At 42.0% G+C, this 20,509-nt stretch overlaps 2 protein-coding genes across 3 annotated transcripts; one reads left to right on the top strand and one right to left on the bottom strand.

Moving 5' to 3' along the window:
- Positions 1-579: 579 nt before the first annotated feature.
- Positions 580-4,005, bottom strand: clic5a (chloride intracellular channel 5a). The gene is made up of 6 exons (XM_070957816.1): positions 3,949-4,005; positions 2,029-2,138; positions 1,318-1,443; positions 1,112-1,218; positions 818-981; positions 580-744 (listed from the first exon to the last, which is right to left on the bottom strand). Exons 1-6 carry the CDS (start codon positions 4,003-4,005, stop codon positions 580-582), a joined length of 729 nt encoding a protein of 242 aa, XP_070813917.1.
- A 5,283-nt stretch (positions 4,006-9,288) lies between these two features.
- On the top strand, positions 9,289-15,857 carry enpp4 (ectonucleotide pyrophosphatase/phosphodiesterase 4). 2 transcript variants are annotated; one of them, XM_070957718.1, is made up of 8 exons: positions 9,289-9,432; positions 11,249-11,486; positions 11,799-12,092; positions 12,224-12,328; positions 12,529-12,727; positions 12,994-13,167; positions 13,388-13,657; positions 13,836-15,857. In XM_070957718.1, exons 2-8 carry the CDS (start codon positions 11,250-11,252, stop codon positions 13,931-13,933), a joined length of 1,377 nt encoding a protein of 458 aa, XP_070813819.1. In that variant the 5' UTR covers positions 9,289-9,432; position 11,249; the 3' UTR covers positions 13,934-15,857. The 2 variants fall into 2 exon arrangements, with proteins under 2 accessions (XP_070813819.1, XP_070813820.1); XM_070957719.1 differs by having other exon boundaries at positions 9,299-9,432; positions 11,237-11,486.
- The last annotated feature ends 4,652 nt before the right edge of the window (positions 15,858-20,509 follow it).

Raw genomic sequence — 20,509 nt, 5'->3', positions numbered from 1 at the left:
CATTAGGCGGGAAAAGGCTCTTAGGATGAGGACGTGCGGCAAACATAATGCTATCTCGGGTGACATTTGCTGGGGTTTAAACTACGCCGAATCCAATAAAGAGCAGGACAGAGCCGCCAATGTCTCCCTGAACTCTGCCAGCATCCAGGAGCTAAACTGTAACCAAGGCTTTGATTTGACAATCGCTGTTCAGGGAAGGGGTTCAACAAACGGCCATTTGCAAACTTTTTTCCACAATAAATAAAAATCCTATTAATTCTTGGGGGAAAAAAAATCAGCAGCACAATCAACATCAGCAAACAATTTCCCTCCTCTTCCACGTGTTTATAGTCAGTATTATTGCAGAGGAATCAGGCTTGAGATGCCACACAGCACCTTTAAAAGAGAATGAATCATTTTTAAGACGCGTGTCTTCTTCTTGACACCAAACTACTGTGCCTCATTTAAACGTTTCAGCTCGGTCGTGTTAAAAATGACTCATCCTTTGTAAAGAGTGTATTAACTGTGTGTCAGGAGTACGAGTTAGCTGATTTTGCCACAAGACAGACGAGTACAACAGTGACCGTGATTGAGATGCATTCATTTCCCCAGCCTCTTAGCAACGTCCTTGTAGGCCAGCTCTATTTCCACTTCAGATGCGCTCGTGTTGGTGAACTCATCTCGGCTGTAGGCGTTGCCGAGGTAACGCCAAACCCCTCTGAAATCTGATGGGATGTTATAGTTTCTGTATTTCTTCGCAACCACCTGGCAAAACCAAGTCGTTGTGTTACTGCTGTGAAATTCAGAAGGTGAAATGAACCAATCCAAAGCTGGTTACCTTAACAACATGAAGTTTGGGCAAGAGGTTGCAGTCAGCCAGCGTCAGTTCGTCTCCGTCCAGGTATTTGCGTTTGGATTCTCCCGCCTGAGCCTCGTCAGGAAGGGGATTCATCAGATACTCATCCAGCCTAGCCAGGGCCTTGTTTAGACTGTTCTCTAATGCTGAAACACACACATTGAACACACATCCAGGTCATCAAAGCTGAAAAGCCAATGCTTCTATCTGGATCACAATGAATGCATATGTTTAGTGGATGCACACATTAATTAGTTTAGCACACAATGTGCTTACCTCGATTTTTGTCTGGTCTTGTGTTTTTGACATAAGCGGAGAACCGAGCAAATATGTCATTTCCTGCTGTGTTGGACGTACGATTCTTTGCTGCAAGCCTGGGACACCTAAAATAAAAAAAAAAACAGGATGTGAACATGGTGTTCATTAGGATGTTGCTCAACCTGTTTCATATACCTCTGTGTGTTTCTGTGTGTGAGGCCTACTTAGGTGGAGCAAGCATTTCCTCCAGGTATTCCTCTATTTTGTTGACGTCAGTGAGAACCTCCCCCTGGAAAGTGAGGAAGGGCGGGTGTGTCCCTGGGGCTAGATTGTGGAGATCAGCTGGTTTCCTAATCAGATTGGAGTCAGGTTACAACTTCTACTATGAATGTATAACGGAACACTTTTTCAATATCAATGACAATATTACAGTTTCCGGTAACATGTATTCATTACTTTCAACATTCAATTACTTTGGAGCCAGACCTTAATTTAGTGCATGCATGAAAGCTACTCTTAAGATAGCTGTTGGCTGCTTAATCAAACCATAAGTTATGGGATATTGCGCATAGGTCCATACAACACTTTCGACTAACAAAAACAATAGAAACAACTACATTTGCTTGCTCTTATCACAGTGCCCACACAGAAATTGAAACTATTTGTTGCATCATAATGAAACAGGCATGTGTTTGCGGGTTTAATTTTCACACATGTTGGGACTGGTCCTTCTGTAACTCCTGGACAGAGGTGCAACTCTGCGATTTAGATAGATAGATAAAAAAAAAACCTCCTTGTTAATTAAAAGATACTGATTAGAGCAGCTTTAATTCACATTTTCCTCCACATTCATATGGTTCAGTATCTCTTTCATAGCCAACCAGGGCTGTGTAATGCTATGATATTATATTATGAAGGTATGACAGTATTATTACCTCTTTAGGTCTACGGTGGTGACGTTGAAGACTACACCTTTTAGCCAGAGGATCATAAAGAGGCGCTGAGAGAAGGGACAGTTTCCAATGCTCTCCCCATCACTCCCAGCCTGTATGCACACACACACACACACACACACACACACACACACACACACACACACACACACACACACGAACATTGTTCAACATTTCTGCTGCATACAGACTTCAGATCATTTGTATTGTACTCATTCACGCGCACACGTTCACAAACACACTGACAAGGACACCTATGCTCAAACACACATACGCTGATTCACACACAGACATTCCACGCACACACTCATGATGACTGAACAAATACACATTCAATGAATTACCTGTTACCTATGAAATCATGGGTTTGAGGTCGGGTCTGTGTGTGCGCATACACACATTTTTAATTGGCATATGATCATGTAGACTTAGATGAATGTGTGTGTACGTGTGCTTCAGTGTGTTTGTGTGCAAAAGCTGCAACAGGACACTGTAAGGAGACACCAAGTCCAACATGAATAATCCACACTGCTTCCATTTGCCGCCTCACTGCCTGTTTGGACTCCTGGTTCCTGTAATACTGAAGCAGCATATCAGCCGTAGAAATCATATAACCTACAGTCACACACACTTTCACTGAACACGAAACATGAGTGATCTAGACCTATTTTATGAAGTCCTTGAGGAAACAACTCCAGTCATCTTTCACCATTTGGCAGATGTACTGTGTCTTATTTGGAAAACACATTTTATCCCATTTACTAGAATTCATGTATAATTTACATAGGAGCTAAGCACTGTTTCAGACATTTGAAGGAATAATTATTCAGTCATTTCAGTGCAGTGTGAAAGTTTCAATTAGCAGGAACAGTTAATGTTACATTACTGTTATAAGTATAGACACTTAATTCCGTTGCTCTATGACTCCTCTATATGATTTGTGTTTAAAGAGCTAAAACAAAATCACTGTTCATCATAAAAATTTGAGCTAATTTACACTCATACTCATTTCTCAAGACATGGATTATGAAATATCACACACACTGCCTGTATGTTAGATAGGAAGGTACAGCCAGAAGTCAGTTAGCTTAGCTTAGCATTAAGACTGGAACAGTTAGCCTGGCTCCACCCAAAGGTAACAAAGTCCTGGTGTCTTGTGCTCTTGCCGGGCTACCAGCAGATTTTCTCATTTTGAATGAGTGCACATCCAGCAGACTCTGCAGACTGTCACAATACAGTATGTCCTGGCTACATTCAGAAATGACAGGAAGTGAGCAGTATGTCTAAACGATGTTGTCAGCACACAAAGGGGCATGCTAAAACCTGTGCATAAGTGCGCACAGGCATACCGACACATGCCGTACATGCCAGCATATACTGCATCACAGCCTCAGACCATTTAAAACGGCTTTTCTCAGGGCTGAATGACCCCAGGAATTATTTATGAGGAGAGAGAAAAAGAGAGATTGTCTGTGCACGTGGGTGTCAGGTTAACACATGGAAAATCAGCACACAACAACAACAGGGCATGCACACGCTTAAAGGAGCCACCCCCCCAAATGCACACACACACACACACACAATATATATATATATATATATATATATATATATATATATATATATATATATATATATATATATATTAAAGATTCTGGTGTGCATATACAGCTTAAATTTGACGTGTCCCACACAAAAGTAACAACTGTTACAGGCAGGCTGCAGGGTGAGATAAATAAGCTTGTGCAGAAATGTAATCCAGAAGTGAAAAGCAATCTAGTTCCAGCTTGTGATGTACACAAATTGTGACACAGAACTGTGCAAACACCAACACACACACACACACACACACACACACACACACACACACACACACACACACACACACACAAAACTCCCCACCTTGACAAATAGCTCAATATCAGGGTCCCTGTCCTCCTCGGCCGCAGTATCCGTCATGGTCAAGAAAAACACACTTTGCCTTTGTGTTTTGTTTCCACAGGTGTGTAGATGTGTGTGTCTGTGTGTGTGTGTGAGCCGTTTCAGTTCACAGCAGATTTTACTCCAGGTCCGTGGAGTGAAGTCCTCTTGGTCCCATCGCAGCTGTGTCAGTGTCAGCTGAGGACGAATGCCAAGGAGAGAGAGTGTGTGTGTGTGTGTGAGAGAGAGAGAAAAGAGAGAGGGAGAGTGTGTGTGTGAGAGGTTCAATTTGTACCCGAGGCCTCAGCAGTGGGGCGTGACAGTGTTGGGCAAAAATAACCCCCTTGGGTGGGTTGGGGAGGGGGTGGTGTTGAAAACATTAAAGTAGTGAGGAGGGAAAGGGCAGACCAAGTCACCCAAGGGTGCCCTGCCCCTCCCACCTCTCACGGCTCTGATTGACAACACAAGCGGGTGACTTTGAATCACTGGGAGTCATCGTCTCCTTCTCAGACTCATCAGCACCCATGGGTCCCACGCTGTGACTTCTCAGCCTGCGTCCGAACTGCTCATTCATATGTTTTTAGTCATGTTGGCTTGGGCAGAATACAGTCATTGTGTGTGTATCGACAGCCTGATATTCCTCTGTGCCATAGAGCTCCATTATTGTCCAAAAACTAACATAAAAAGATTTAAATGAGCCACACTGTTGCACTGGATGACATATAATAATAACGATGATAGTAAGACTAAACCTTACTTTTACAGCAGCTTCCTTTGAGCAATGTAGCTCAAAGTACTTTACAACAAAGAAAATGAATGCATCAAGAGTTTCACATAAAAAATGAGAAAAGAGCGAGGAACATGGGCAATGAAAGTGAGAGTGGTTCCTCGCAAATGCACTATTTCCTCCCATGTGGGTAACATGTGCAAGAAGACTACACTTCCCAGCTGTTTTAGGAAATTATTCAGTATTTTCATGAGATGAAACTCGTTATTTTTAGCGTTCAATCTGCATCATTTCTCCAGTGAAATGTTGAAGCTTCATCATGGACTGCTTAGCAGATATGTTTTCAGCAAATCTAAAATCCTGTCTCACCAATACGAAGCCACCAGTCCAAGTTTGTCGAAACATTGTTACAGCAATAAAACTGGGTGTAACATTATTTCAAGTTGTACATGTTTCTTATCGGTAGATTTTGGCCTGCAGCCCTTTTCCACAGGAGGAATTAAAGAGCTTGCTACAAAGACATCCTGGAAACCCCAAACTTGTTCTTATATACCCTTAATCTATAAAGTATTATTAAAAAAATGTCTTAACCATTCATAAAGACATTAATTATAGCTTAGAAAGCTCTTAATAAAAGGTATTTTATTGGAATAGCGTTGCTGAAGCGTCAAAGCCACTTGGCCTAACAAGTTTTAGCTCTTGGCCTCCAGTTTTAATTGATTGTATCATTAATTGTCGATGGGCATAGATTAATTTCTGTCATCACGATGGGATACAGTCTTTTTTGGTGACATCTGATGATGTTAAATTTGCTAGGTTTTTCTTTATATTGAATAAGTAAGCTGCCGTGCAATTAAAGCAAAGCTCCAATGCTGATGCAATGCTAACACGTCGAGAAAACATCTGAAGGAGCTGGCATGAAAATAGTGTGGAGCCACTGTGCTGGGCGCTGTCATCGATAGACCCCTGTCACTCTTACTCTACTGCACTGGCCTCAGGGTTATATGGCTATAATTTATACGCTTGTTGTTTCAAAGTGCCAAATTTATGATGCCTGCGTATGCCAGAGCAACTGGACTTTAGTGTGGAGTGTGCAGATTGAGTAATAAGCTCAGTTAGTGTGCATGTTTGGGAGTGGAGATACAATGTTTAGATTATACTACGAGATAGATAGATAGATAGATAGATAGATAGATAGATAGATAGATAGATAGATAGATAGATAGATAGATAGATAGATAGATAGATAGATAGATAGATAGATAGATAGATAGATAGATAGATGAAGCCCACTAATCAACACTTATGTAATACACACAAACACACACACACACTCATTGGAATTCACATGGCCATGCGACAGGAGCCATCCTCGACTACCCAACCACTGAGTCAGAACATTCTTGTCAGTTCAACTTAACTTATATTTAGAACCACAGTAACACACACATGCACACACTCATGCTCGCCAACACACAGAAATGACGAAACACGATGACCTGTAAATAGAAGCGTGCGCGCGCGTGTGTGTGTGTGTGAACAGCACAGTGGGGTGTTTAGAAGGCCGAAACAATAGGACATAAAGTCCACCTCTGGATTTATCACAATCACGTACTGCACACACATACGTACGCACACACATAGGAGATACTTGCTGACCTTGCACACTTGTTCACACTGATATGAAGGTGATTATGACTGAGATTTATGAGGCCTAAACGTTAGTTCAAACAAAGTTTATAGATTTGACCATGCAAACCATACGTCTTTGTTGTGTGTGTGTGTGTGTGTGTGTGTGTGTGTGTGTGTGTGTGTGTGTGTGTGACATGTACAACAATAAATGAAACCTAGGTCTTCCCTACCTGTGTTTCTTTGCCTCCACTGTATTGGTTTTACACCTTATCATTACTATGATTGAAAATGATTACTAATAATTAACGTCATCATCATTATTATTAACATTATTAGTATTTATCATTATTATTACCTTAACATATAGTGTGCATTCATAGTTGTCCAGAGTTGTTACAGGCTCTGGCTTCTCCTCTACTCCCTTCTTCTCAGAGGCTGATGAAGATGATGAGGCAGATGAAGATCTGCGTGATGAGTTCCTCTCGTCCAACTCCACCTCTGGAGACCCCCTCTCCTCCTCCTGTATCTTCTCCATTTCCTCTTTCTCCTCCTCCCTATTCCAGTGCTCCATCTCCACTGTCTCTCTATTGTCAGCATGTGAGGAAGATGAGGAAGATGAGGAGGATGAGGAGGATGAGGAAGAGGAGGATCTGCTTCGCCTCTCCTCAGAGGCAGGGTGAGATGCCGTCTCATCTGTCATGTCAAACGTACCTGATGACTCATGGTAGACGAAGTCTGGGGTGTCGTGCACGTCCATTCTGGGTGAAGAGGTTAAACAGAGGTTGGGATTGAGGAGACGGTTAAGCGTGTCAGGGTATAAAGAAGAGTGACTTTGATGCCAACAGTGGCTACCTTATCAAAAAGCGGCCCAGGACTTTGGACAGGGAAGGTCCAAAGGCAATGCCGAAGAAAGACAGTTGTGATCCTTCAAGGCCTATTGTTGGGCGGAGAGAAAGTAGCTCCAAAAAGTTAATTATTTAATGGCTGTGAGTACAAAGTGCACCGGGACAAGAAAGGGCTCATCGGCTAGGAATCAAAGCAGAGGGAGAAAAAGCAATATGAAGTTTCTTGCATTGAGTTTGCTGTTTGGCAGCAAACTCTAAATGCTGGCTCCTACATTTTGCTAAAATGCAATTCAACAGCATTTTTCATTAAGCCCTCCCTGTGTAGTAAATGGCTTTATCTTTCACAATCAGTGCCCCCAGCAGTACTGCACAGTATGATGAGTAAAACTGACTTTATGTGTAAATACAGTGACGCGCTCCTTTAAATCTCAAAAGGTCACAAGCAACATGTTCAAAATACCGCCTTTATTACCACGCTGCTTTAAAATACAGTGAGAACTGTGATGGATTAACTCATCCTCACTGTTGGTACATGCATGTCTTATGTTTGTGTATTGAAACAAATTAACACCAAACGCTGCCTGGAAAATATTTCTGAAATTGTGACCAGAACATAAGCTTTGTGATGGACCCATACATGTAGAAGCACTGGCATGCTCATGTATGTTTTTATGCATTTTGGAGCATCATATGAATGTTTAATCAACAACACATTTTCTGGCAGAAAAAAGTGACAGCAAGGTTTAATATCACTGAAATACTGATTAGGTATTTCCTTGTAAAATATCCCAGCAGATTTGTCATAGATTTAACTAATGTAGTCACTCTAGGAGTCACACCTTGAGTAAATATCCCCCGGCACCCTGCCATGTCTCATAGTGTGATCCCTCTGTCTAAGAGGGTCACATGATCAATAGTCACCCACCATAGGTCAGGATAACTATTTTTAAGAAGCTGGTGATGATTGTAGATACATCAGTGTAAATGTCAGGTGAAATCACATCTAGGTAAAGGATTCAGAGATGAAAATGCCGTATATTACCTGACAACAGTGAAGCTGTGCTGGAGAGGAGATGCCACCAAAGCACTGGTGATCAGTTTGTATGTGTGGGATGTGACTGGGGGGAATGTGCCTGTGTAGCGGAGTTAATAATTCCACTTGCCAATTCTTACAGTCCTGTTTTTTAATGTATATTTGCACTGATATACTGTATATTGGTCACTTGTTTGTTTCATATTATTCCATGTATTTCATTATTTATTTACTCTGCATGATAGTGATGATATCACCACAGAGGTTGAGGGTAAAATGAGTGCAGCGCCCTCTGCTGGGGCCCTGGGGCACCGGGTCAAATCTATATTTCTTTTGTTATATTATGCCATGTTATTCTAGCATTTTTGAGAAGTCCATGTGTGAAACTGACTGTGAGGGATTACTTCTTTTACCATCAGAATAAATGGCTGGTCGATGCCGAAAGTGACGGTGGTGGTGGTGTTTCACATCGCAACAGAGAAAGTACACAACCGCAACACATGCCTGGCAAATTGCAAGACAATGCTGCAAGACAATGCTGAGAGGTACTGTGGAGTTGATCATGCAATTCTGATCTAAACTAATTTACCACAACATTATCTAGTGGATGTATTTTTAGTGATTCTACTAAAAACTAGACGCAAGACTGGGATATTCTAATCATAATTGAACTTCTAGAACAAGATATCCTAATTTCAACAGGAGTACAATTGCTGTCATATTTTGCATTCAACGATATCATGCTCAAGGAAACCACCAATACTTGTCCCGCCCCCCGAATCTGAACGTTCATTCGCTGCTTTAACTGCCAATTAAGCTAAGGCGCAAGCGGACGGGTACGTTAAAGGTTGCGACAAGAGCAGAGGAGTACAGTTGTTACGTCAAAATTAAAGCATGATATTTTAATATCTAATTGAGATCATTTCTAGATGTTGCTGAAATTCTCTGAGTCGCGAATTATCAGTTAAATTCCTATTACTATAGAAAATGAAACCATTAATGACAAACATAGCATTATTCTGCATTACAGCACGTGGTGTTTCAAATAAGGATTTATTTTGAAATGCCATACCGGAACTTTCAGCAAATCATCTTAGTTAGCTCAACAACGTCCGAGCGTTTTTGTATTTTGGTGAAGTCCATTGGTGATGTAGCTGCCGAAGTTGACAGAAGCGAAAAGTTATTCATCAGTACTGTGCGGAGACAACCGCCTGTCACCTTTGTTACAGGTAACGTTATTAAACAGACATTAGCAATGAGTGACCGCTGTACCATTAGCAAGCTAACATATGCTATGCAGACAGCTAACCAGCTTCACTGCTGAAAGTGAAAATAAAATGAATATTTTTAGCTCAGTATATATAACCCATTCTTCGCTTTACCTCTGGGTTGTCTTAATTATTCCTTCATGTATTTATTAGTAACATTTATTTGGTATTTTTCGTGCAGAACGGTGACTTCCTGGTTGAGGTTATTTATTTGTCACGAGCTGCTCAAGGAGTTGTCATAGTTTTTCAGTTTGGACTCAGTTGCGTCACGGCCTTGTTTGCTTAATTAAATTATTTGCAGCCGTTACATTTGTCTATGAGTAAGAGACAGTGGCAGAGTCACAAAAATAAGAGAAAAGTAGAAAGAGATGATACAGTCGCCCCTCTTCTTTTGTAATTTGCCGCTAACGTGAATTTCTTATGGACTTCCAAAAAGACTTGAAGGAGCGATGCAGCAGAAGACCATGCTGCCTGGAGGGTGCATCTACAAACTTACAAGTCAATCTTCATTTTCCGTTTATCTTACTCAATTCATGTCTTCCTCAGCTCATTTCCAGTATTCACAAATTAGATATCACTGTGATAATTCTGTGAGCTTCCTCTCAGACAGAAGTGACAGACTCAAGTCTTCACAGGCTAATGAATTGAATCAAATAGAGGGGATAGACAGGAACAGACATTCAGTGACTGTCCGTCGTCTCGCATAAAAGACGTGTTTGTAGTCAGTCTAACTTGTTTAGATTTGCTTCAATTTCATGTCTTTGAGAGGCTTGAGAGACTTGTGATCTCTTTACAGTTTCCTTCCACACACAGAGGGTGTTTGTACAAGTGAAAAGTTCCTGTTCTCATTTGTTTTTTATAGCAGATGTTTGCAGTTTGATGCACATGAAACAGGATGTTCTTGTGGGACATCGCAACGTGAATAGTAATCGGGTAACTGACGGCTTAAAAATGACATTGTTTTGAGGCTTGCATCTTGTATTCATGTGTAATCATGACAACAAAATAAATCTAAAAGACCTTTCAAAAAGACAAATTCTGTTAGAACTACCAAACCTCATCTAACATGCGACACATTATTTTACAGTAAGTAGAATCCTTTACAGACACACATTATCACAGTCACACACAGTCAGCTTCCGTTGTAACCAGTTCCTCCTCTACTCAGACACACTGCGTTATAAGTTGACATGACACATGCCCACAATCAGCAAATGAACCTGTTGCTTATAAATCAGTAGATGGGTTATAAAAGTAGATGGGTTGCAGTTTTGACGTTGCCTGCTGGTACGACATGAATTAACCACTAAGTTTCACTTCCTGCAAAGCTGAAGTGAACGAACAGTATTTTTAACACTTGGAGAAGGATTGTCCGTTGCTGTAAAGCCAGGCATTCGCTCTCAGTTCCTTTTGTTTTTGCCCTGAAGCTTGACTGAGACTTTGGTCTTTTGCCACATGGTTTTCAACCACCGTGCAGCTCAGTAATGGCAGTTTAGAGGTGTGAAATTGAAACTGCAAACCTGATGTCAGTCCCATCATCATCTTCAGTTGTACTTAGTGTTGATTAGTCTTAACATGCTGAGCTACGATGGTGAACATGGTAGACATTGTCCCTGCTAGACATCAGCATGTTAGCGTTGTCATTGTGAATATGTTAGTGTGCTGACATTAGCATTTAGCTCAAAGCACTGCAGCACCTAAACAGAGCCTCACAGAGCTGTTGGTCTTGTTGAAACACGCCTTGTCCATCCATATGTAATTGCAGATATCGTTTCAGGATGTTACTGAAAATGCTGTTGGGCTTCCTGTGTGGCGTCCAAGCTTTGGCGGAAGAAAACATCACGGATCAGCAAGGTCCTCCGCCGCTGCTGCTGGTGTCGTTTGACGGTTTCCGTGCAGACTACCTGCAGAGGTTCCCCATGCCGAACCTGAAGCTCCTCTACAGCCAAGGGGTTCTGGTGGAGCAGCTGACCAACGTCTTCACCACCAAGACATTTCCCAACCACTACAGCCTGGTAACCCTGCTGCTCGTGCTTTTTTTTATGGGGAAAGATGTTCTGCCAGACAGTAGTATGCCATGCTTGTCGGAAAACGCTTGTTATCAGCTGTTTCTCTGTTCATGTGAACAGATAATAATTCAGACTTGCATATGTGGAAAATCAGTAAAGATGAAAATGCTGTACAAACTACTTTGGTCCAACTGCATTTTAAACTGAAAGTCTCATAAGATCATAGATATTAGAAGATAAAAGAATAAACTCAAACACACAGTATATTGAATGATGAATGATAACAATCATAACAAAATTGTCAATCATCAAATCTAGGTCACAGGGCTGTACGCTGAGTCTCACGGTATCCTGGCCAGCAAAATGTACGACCCCATCAGCCACAAGCACTTCCACGCCGGCAATGACACCGACCCGTCGTGGTGGAGCAGCACGCAGCCCCTCTGGGTCACAGCGCTGGACTCCGGCTACAAGACGGCCGCCATGATGTGGCCCGGCTCTGACGTGGCCATCAGAAACCGCACAGCAACGCACTTCTTTCCCTACAACTCCGGTGTGACGTTCCAGCAACGACTGGGGAACGTGACAGAGTGGATGCTGGGAAACGGAAAGGTAAATGTCTTCCAAGGTGTTCATTTTGCTCTTTGGCTGTTCTAACACTGTGTTAATGCCACTTTAGAGCACAAGGTAGTAAAATTTAGAAACATTGTCTAACATCCCTGTCATGTAACCCATTTGACCAGGAGCAAGGAGTGATGTTTGCTGCTCTCTACTGGGAGGAGCCAGACCAGTCAGGTCACATATTTGGCCCCGACAACACCACTGCCATGGGCAAAGTGCTGAAGGAGGTATAGTAATTTTGTTTAAGTTTAAAACCTCAAAGATATCAAACACATGCCTTTGTTAACATTCCCAAGAATGTTCGCTTCACTCGTAAGCCCTGAGTAACAAGTTCTGAAATATATCTTGTATAATATATATGTAAATATATGTTACCATATAGGTCATGTGATTTTGTCGGATAATGTGTCTCTTTGCGTGCTGCCAGGTTGACGACAACGTCGGCCTGCTGGTGTCAGAGCTGAAGCGGACCGGCCTCTGGGGTCGCATCAACGTCCTGATAACCAGCGACCACGGCATGGCTCAGTGCTCGGCCAAGCGCCTCATACGGCTGGACGACTGCCTCCACCCAGACAACTACACGCTGGTGGACCTCACACCTGTCGCCGCCCTCATCCCACACACAGGTACGCAGGTTCATATCGGCTGGCATGGGACACAAGAGCCTGCATGCAAACGCAAGCACACAGACCCATAACAGTCTGTCTTTTTATTTGTCTGATCATACTCATGATGAATTTCCTTGACAAAAAAGTGAGACTTTTTCTGTATAAAACCCATAAAAGCTGCTTTATTTACAGTAAATCTAAAGCTGAAACAGAAGTTTTGGTCCATTCTCGTGTGTCGTTTTCAGGGCGTTGCTCACACCTATTTCTGTGTGTATGCTTTCCAGACCCAGAGACTATCTACAACCTGCTGAATAAGTGCCATCCACATATGATGGCATATTTGAAAAAGGCCATCCCTGATAGGCTGCACTACAGGAACAACCAACGTATCCAGCAAATCATACTGATCGCTGATGAGGGCTGGACCATTGTGCAGCGAGGGGACAAGCTGCCAAGATGTACGTCATTGTAATTGTTTTCTCAGTCCTGTGACAGCCAGACATTTGCTCTTCCACAAAGCCATCTCTCAGTTGTCACACACTTGCTTTTGTTTTACTCAAGGCAACTTAGATTTTCCAATAAAATATATATATATATATATATATATATATATATATATATATATATATATATATATATATAAAAAAGCCACTTACTCTCCTTCCTTCCCTCCCTCAGTGGGCGATCATGGCTACGACAACTCCCTACCCAGCATGCACCCCTTCCTGGCAGCGACGGGCCCCAGCTTCCGTCGGGATTATCAAATCAGCCAATTACAGAGCGTGGACATTTACCCGCTCATGTGTCACCTCCTGTCGGTGCCCCCGCATCCCAACAACGGCACCCTGACCCAGGCTCGGTGCATGCTGGCTGCTGAGACCTGCTGGGATGTCCCTCTGATGATCGCCCTGGTGGTGGGCATCCTGCTGGTTCTCTCTATAATCACTGGTAGGTCCGAATGATTGCAACAGCACATTAATGTGTGTTCTGTCTATGCATGATTTTCCCAGGGGCGTCTAAAATTGAAGGGGAAAATGGTTCAAATGTTTGGGCGAATTGCAGACATACGGCTTGATTTGACACACTGAATGTCTCCAGCTAACTAACACAACTTGTTTGCCTTCAGTTCTTTTCAGGTTGCTGAGCTCCCGTCGCCCTTCAGGCCCCCGGCCCTTCCAGAGGCTGCAGGTTGACTATGATGACGATGACCCCCTGTTGGAGTAAACCAGTCAGAGCGGCTCACTACACAAACCTGTGTGACCTGTTTGTGGTCCAAGAGGTACTTGACATGTTGCACTTTACTGACTGTGGCTGCTGCTCTAGCCTTGATCGTGCCGTGTGTGTGTGCTGTATACGTGCGGACATATGTGCACTGGAAAGACCTGTTTTGTTAAACGCCTTCAGGCCCACTGACACCTGCTGTGGAGTTGTACACTGGTGTAAAAACAGCAGTCGGAAAGAGTGAATACTATACTTGTCCCTGACTCTCCATAATGTTGATGTTACTGTTGTTAAATCCTGTTGCGATAGACTTGAAAATGTGACAAGAAGCCAGTTGTGATTTGTTAAGGAATGTAACTCATTTTGAGGAAATATTGAAGACTTTTATGGAATGAGGATGACATTGAGGTTAAAGAGATGCTTTTGTTTTAGTTACTGATTTAAGAGATTTCTTTTAGATTTTTCTGCCGTGAACTGTCCTTGAGGAAACTTCATCTCATGTTTGTATTACTATTTTTTTTTACTTGTAGTGTTACTTTCTGCCAGCAGAGGGAGCCAGTAGCTCATTTAAGATTGACTTTGCTTGGTTCATGAAGAGGAAAGCTTGAAAGATTTTTATTGGAACTGTTTTTTGGTGTATTTTTACTGAGTCGTCATACATACGTTCATACTTAAAAACTGAAATTAGAATTAATACATTTCCAATTCTTATAGTATGATAATTGATACTAAAATGCTCTCAGTAAAGAGAAATGGTGTACTGAGGAGGAGGATTTTTATGCAAATTGTTCAGTAAGTTTAGGTATATGTTTATGAATTATACCAAATACTGTTATTAAGTTGCACAACAGATGCTCCAAAGAGATATTCAGTTGAAAAGAGATTTTTTTTTTTTAAATTAAAGCAAAATAATGTTTATTATTGGCACAAGGTCGGACAGTAACACACTGAATCGCCGAGATTTTAGGAAAAGTGCAAGATCAGATTCACACAATGAGTTGAAACTTGGTAAGTTTTCATATTTATCTGATGCTCACCGATGCTTCTTATCTTAAAACCAACAAATCCCATGAAAAGACCAAAGCCAGGTCTGAGCCGTGGAGCTCCACTCTTGTCCGTGAACTTGTAAACACACAGATGAGCCACGCCGATGCACTGGATGACATGTTGCTTCATTGTGATGAACATGGGCCCTGTAGGTTATCTTGGCTCCGTGCGCCGTGCGCCTGCTGCTGTAAACGCTCAGTACACCATCAAATGAGTATTCATCCACAGCTGTGAAAGTCGTTCCCAACAAATGCTTGCTTGAAAACTGCAGTGCCCAGCTGTTTCAGGGAATTATGGAGTGATTTTTAAAAATGAGATGTTGAGCTGTTTTTAAGATTTACATCTGTGGTTTTGGGGCTGCGTGCCACCAACAAGGCAGAGATGTCAGAGAGTACCAAGAGACAGACAAACATGCTGATTTTGGTCTTTCCGTGGGATTGCCATCCTCACCTTTTAATGCAGTGGTGCTCGAGTGCCTCTCCATCAATGTATATACTATTTGTGTGTGTGTGTGTGTGTGTGTGTGTGTGTGTGTATGTATGTGTATAAGCACTGTTTGCCTCTTGCTGCTGAAACAAGCGGAGGAAGAATTCCCCATCATCTTCACCCTCTTCTTATTCTCAATGTTATATTGTAAAACATCATAAATTCGTGCCATAAAGCCATCTCAGTGCAAAATTCAGTCGTGTGCTGTGTCTCAGGACAATGGGCTCATTTTTAGGATATTTTCGTGTTTGTGGTCTTTGCGCTGTATTCGTGCTTGATGCTAAAAGTCACTGGGTTTCTAGTTTTGAGAATTGCGAAAAGTCCTTTTGGTACTATGCAAATCCTGCCTGGGCTGTGCAGAGATTCCTGTGGTTTAATGTAATAAAGTTGATGGAAAATTAGATGTTTTGTGTTGTGAATTACCAAACCCCCCCCCCCCCATCCTGTGTAGCAACATGGAAAGCAGAAGCGACACACATTTGGAAAAATTAATTTATATTCCTTTATATTTTTTTGTCTCCATCGCAGTCACAACATTACAATGTAATAAAATGGTAAATATATAAAATCAAACTCAAGATTGACGCATATACATTTCTGTATCGTGTTCAAAACCAAATGAACTGTACATGTTTTCATTTATATCTGTTGTACATAATTTAAAATCATCTGTCATAATTTCTATGTAGTCATCTGTATTATTGTAAATCTTTGTCTCTTCACAGATAAATAGACTTTATTTTCAGGAGGTATTGTAACAAAAATAACATATTTCCTAACGCTGGCCACCTGGAGCCATTGAAAATATCATTCAACTCTTCCCCAGAATGCTTTTATGCTATCGTAGACACAGGATACACAGACGGACAAGAGATACACTGCGTGTCGTCTCGCTTCTCCTCCGTTTCCTTTCTGGTTGGTCAGAAACATTCGGTGTGAATTTGGGAATCCCCCAGAAGACCAGAAGATTCCTGAATGGTGTTTTAATGAGCTGACGCAGGAGCGGTTTGAACACGGTTGATGACAGCAGCCATCATTTCTATGGTAAAGTTGGGAGATGTTAGCCAGACAGCCCACCGCTCTTGTTTCTGTATGCTAAAGCTACAGCTAGGAGACACTTGGTACAGATTATACAATAAAAAACAAGTTAATTTGTGGGCTTTAATTCGTTGGTTGGGGGCTGGATGCAAACCAACTAGGAAATTCACTAGTAAGTTAGATCACTGATCCCGCTCTCATATCTCTGTACACTAAATATGGAGCTACAGCCAGGAGACGGTTAGCTTAGCATAATGACTGGAAGCAGGGGGAAACAGCTAGCTCTGCTCTGTTCAACGGTAAAAGAAGAAAAGAAGTTTCACCATGTTTCAGAATCTTTCTCATTGAGGAACCTTTGACGGTGTCGTGTACATTCTCACACTCAGCATTCAAACTCTCAAATAAAAGGGCGGACAGTAAATAAAGTGCACTACAGAGTAAAGAGGGAGTGATTTTGGGCACAGCCTGAGTCCAACTTTGTCAGCTTTGCAGAACGAGCAAGCTGTTTCACCGGGCTTCTACTCTTTGTGCTAAGCTAAGCTAACCGACAGCTTCATATTAAACCTACAGATATGAGAGTGGTGAAATCCTTGATTTTTTTTCACAAATCATTCACGAGTCATTTATCCGAGCCAAAGCTTGCTTGTGGCTGTCTGGCAAACCACCTCCAGAAACTTCGTCCTGCCTACAGATCTGGTATCAGTGTGCTTATACTCAAGACGACACGATGGCACAGACTCCTACGAAAACAGTTTCCAGTTAAGCTGAACTCCTCTCGTCTTACATTCTGGATATCTATAAAGAACATTTACTATCAGTACATTTGAAAGAGCCATCGAAGCAAACTCATCGAACATAGATCCAACTGAGGAGGATTACCAGCAAAAGGTATTTACAATCAAAATGCCAACCACGAGAAAATAAAAGGTACGTTTGCACATCGAAATCTCTAGAGCTACGTTTTTTTTTCAAGCTGAAGAACACAGTAAAAAAGCATGACCCCGACAAAATAAAAGCTCATGGTACATCTTATACATACATCCACATTAAGGTTTATTTGACCCTGCCCTGTGCTTATAGTATCCACACCTGAGGCAAACCACTGAAATCCTTCCGACTCGCTTTCCATGATTGAATTTGAGTATTTGTGCCAAAACAACCAAACCTCGTCGCCTCGAAACGGAAAGGATTTCAACTGTCGTTGGACTCAGATGTGGTAGAAACTGGTCGGAGATCAGAAGCAGCTTATCGTCTGGCCTCGATCTCGACAAAACCATGATGAGTAATGATAATTTCACAGCTCTGAAACCACACAAGTAAAACTTTGGCTAAAAAACGCATATGAAGCATTACTGACACATACAATAGTTTGCACTCGCGCACACATGCACACACACAGCCTAACAACAGGCCTCATATGCTTTGCAGACCCTGATAGTGAAACATTTATGTCTTTATCCAAAGAACAAAAAAAATACCCTTCTGGTTTTACACATTCCTGTCGGGAGGTTGCATCCCTCCTGGTTACTCCCCAAATTTTTTCCTCTCTCCCGACATACAAACTTGATAGAGAAAACTGTAAATGAACTCCACAGAAATGATACACAGATCACCAAATTATCATTAACAAATGCAAAAAGTTTTTAAAAATGTAAACAAATGTTATACCACATGTTTGCGTTGTTACACATTAACGCTTTCTCCACCTCTCCTTGCAAACAAAGACAAAAAAAAGGGAAAACAAAATGAAATAAGAACAAGCAATACATGAGAACAGTGATGTGGTATTTTTTTTGTAAAGGTTGACCAAGCCCAGAACCTTTCTGTGTGGAACCTTGCATAGCTGTGGTTGTGTAGCCATACAATAACACTGACTGGATTTTGCTGTCTTACAGAGCGGGCCTGGCTAAGGCTCTGGGTTTAAGTATGAAGGAGGAAACTTTTCATTTGCAGCATGCAGACTCAGCTGTAGATTGTGGATCCATGAATTCTTGATTACTGAGTGATATGAAGGATAATCTGAATTGAAAACTAAACTAATATGGCGGGAAGTTATGATACCTGCAGTCTGATTATGAGGCTGCAGCCGAGTCTGAATGCTGCACATGAAGATTTCCATATAAGCTGTATTTTTTTTTGGTTGTGTCAGACCTGATTTGGCTGTGTTGAACCTGATCTGTGACTGGCTGGAGCTCTGGGTGCAAAGGGGCCATGGTTTGGGGCAAAGGGTCAGAGGTCAGTGCTTGGGAAAAGCTCATGGGACAGCTGCACTGGAGCTCAACATAAATCTCCCTTTAACAACCCAGAAGCACATACAAAGCTGTGTCTCTTTAAGCCTCTGAAGTTACCCCTTATTTTCCGAGGAGCACATGTGCCCTCAAATCTAGAACATTCATGCAAGAAATTCACAAGCACGATCTGTGAAACGAACAGAAAATGTCTGACTGTGTTCTCTAAATGTCACATGTTCGGTTTTTAGGACACCGTGCTAACACGGTCCTCTGTTTTCCTTTGATTTCTGTGCTCTGACACACCGAGCCCATGCTTAACGCACAGTGCATGTCCACATGGGAGTGTACCAAAAATTAGCACCACCCTCTTAAGTTAAGCTTTTTGCACATGACCATGTTGTCTTAAAAAATAAAACGAAATCCACCTCCACTTCTGTCGAGCGGGTAAGGCATTGTAGCTTTTATATGTCACTCAGTTTCACAGAGACAGAGGGCGTTGCTGTTTTTATGTACACTCTCTACATGAGGAAACCCAGATTGATTGAATGACACTATTCAACCGATCTGAATGTGAAACACTCCAAACATATTTGGCTAAATTCTTTATAACACTGTAACCACAACTGTACAAAAACCATCCAGCTTTACTCAATAGCACCATATGAATATTGTTCCCAAATTATAAAGGGGTAAGGGATTATTGGACGTCTGTGTGTGTGTATGTGTGTGTTCAAGCGGTGAGGTAGGGATGCATCCCATTTGATGTTACACTATTTTTCACTGTGTCTGCATGTATGTGCTGACTCGCACATCTCCCTGCAGTGGAGGAAAACCCTGTGTGTGTGTCAGTGGGTGTGTGTGTGTGTGTGTGTGTGTGTGTGTGTGTGTGTGTGTGTGTGTGTCGGGAGCGTGTACACTAAGCACATCTCCTTGCGTCGGAGACTTGCATAGCTTCTGCAGGACAGGAAGAGCAGTTGCCCGTTTGGACGGAGCCTTTGGCACAGCCTTGGCCGATAACTGAAGGCAGTACTCAAGTTGCACCATAGAATTCAAAGAGACAATCTGCCCTTATTGCACCATAAGTACATGTGTGTTTGATATTTGCACCATATGAAGTGGGGTTAGCAGCCAATTGACTCTGTATCTTGCACCATATGAACACAGATGCTGCTGCTTCTGTTGCGCGTTCGCACCTACTGAATCTACTCGCCAGTTGGCAGCAAATGAACTGATTTAACCTCTTTCTTTTTTTTTCTAAATTGGGTAGCACCACGGAAAAGTAATGTAAGCTCACTCTTCGCTCGAACTTAAAGGGATACGTCAGCATTTTTGGTGCGAGTCTCCTGTTTTCACACGCCACGTTCGGCTGGAAAATGATTCTTTTCATGATGAATTAATATGTTGGTCATTTTTGGATAAAACGATTGCTCATTTAGTCGATAACAGTGGTTCCGAAGATGGGGTGGGGACCCCTGCTGAGTGTTTGCAAGTCCACTCTGCTTTGTTTTAAAGGGGAACTCCACCAATTAGACGCATCAAAGCCTGTTTCCAGGTGTACAAAAGGCCTTTTGTGACTCCGGATGGTGCTGCATGAAACCAAGCGCTGCGAGGCATTTAAAGGTTTGAAAAAGAAAAAAATCTGTGTGGAATTAGAAAGAAGTGGGTTTACCGGATTAGCAGGTAGTGGAACACACTCAAATCTGAAAGAGTAGTTGAGTTGCAGTGTGGGTAATATCGGCCCCAAGTTTGAACAAGGAATAGGATCAATTTTTATCCT

Source organism: Chaetodon trifascialis, chromosome 24, assembly GCF_039877785.1.
Source record: "Chaetodon trifascialis isolate fChaTrf1 chromosome 24, fChaTrf1.hap1, whole genome shotgun sequence".
Lineage (NCBI taxonomy): Eukaryota > Metazoa > Chordata > Actinopteri > Chaetodontiformes > Chaetodontidae > Chaetodon > Chaetodon trifascialis.
The sequence above is the reverse complement of the archived record's forward strand: the minus strand, read 5'-3'. Positions and strand labels throughout refer to the sequence as shown.

Coding starts and splice junctions, on each gene's coding strand:
- clic5a (XM_070957816.1), bottom strand. CDS start 4,005: ATGACGGATACTGCGGCCGAGGAGGACAGGGACCCTGATATTGAGCTA. Junction 2,139..3,948: donor ATATTGAGCTATTTGTCAAG/GTGGGGAGTTTT, acceptor GTGTGCATACAG/GCTGGGAGTGATGGGGAGAG. Junction 982..1,111: donor AAGACCAGACAAAAATCGAG/GTAAGCACATTG, acceptor TGTGTGTTTCAG/CATTAGAGAACAGTCTAAAC.
- enpp4 (XM_070957718.1), top strand. CDS start 11,250: ATGTTACTGAAAATGCTGTTGGGCTTCCTGTGTGGCGTCCAAGCTTTG. Junction 12,728..12,993: donor CGCCCTCATCCCACACACAG/GTACGCAGGTTC, acceptor TATGCTTTCCAG/ACCCAGAGACTATCTACAAC. Junction 13,168..13,387: donor AGGGGACAAGCTGCCAAGAT/GTACGTCATTGT, acceptor TCCCTCCCTCAG/TGGGCGATCATGGCTACGAC.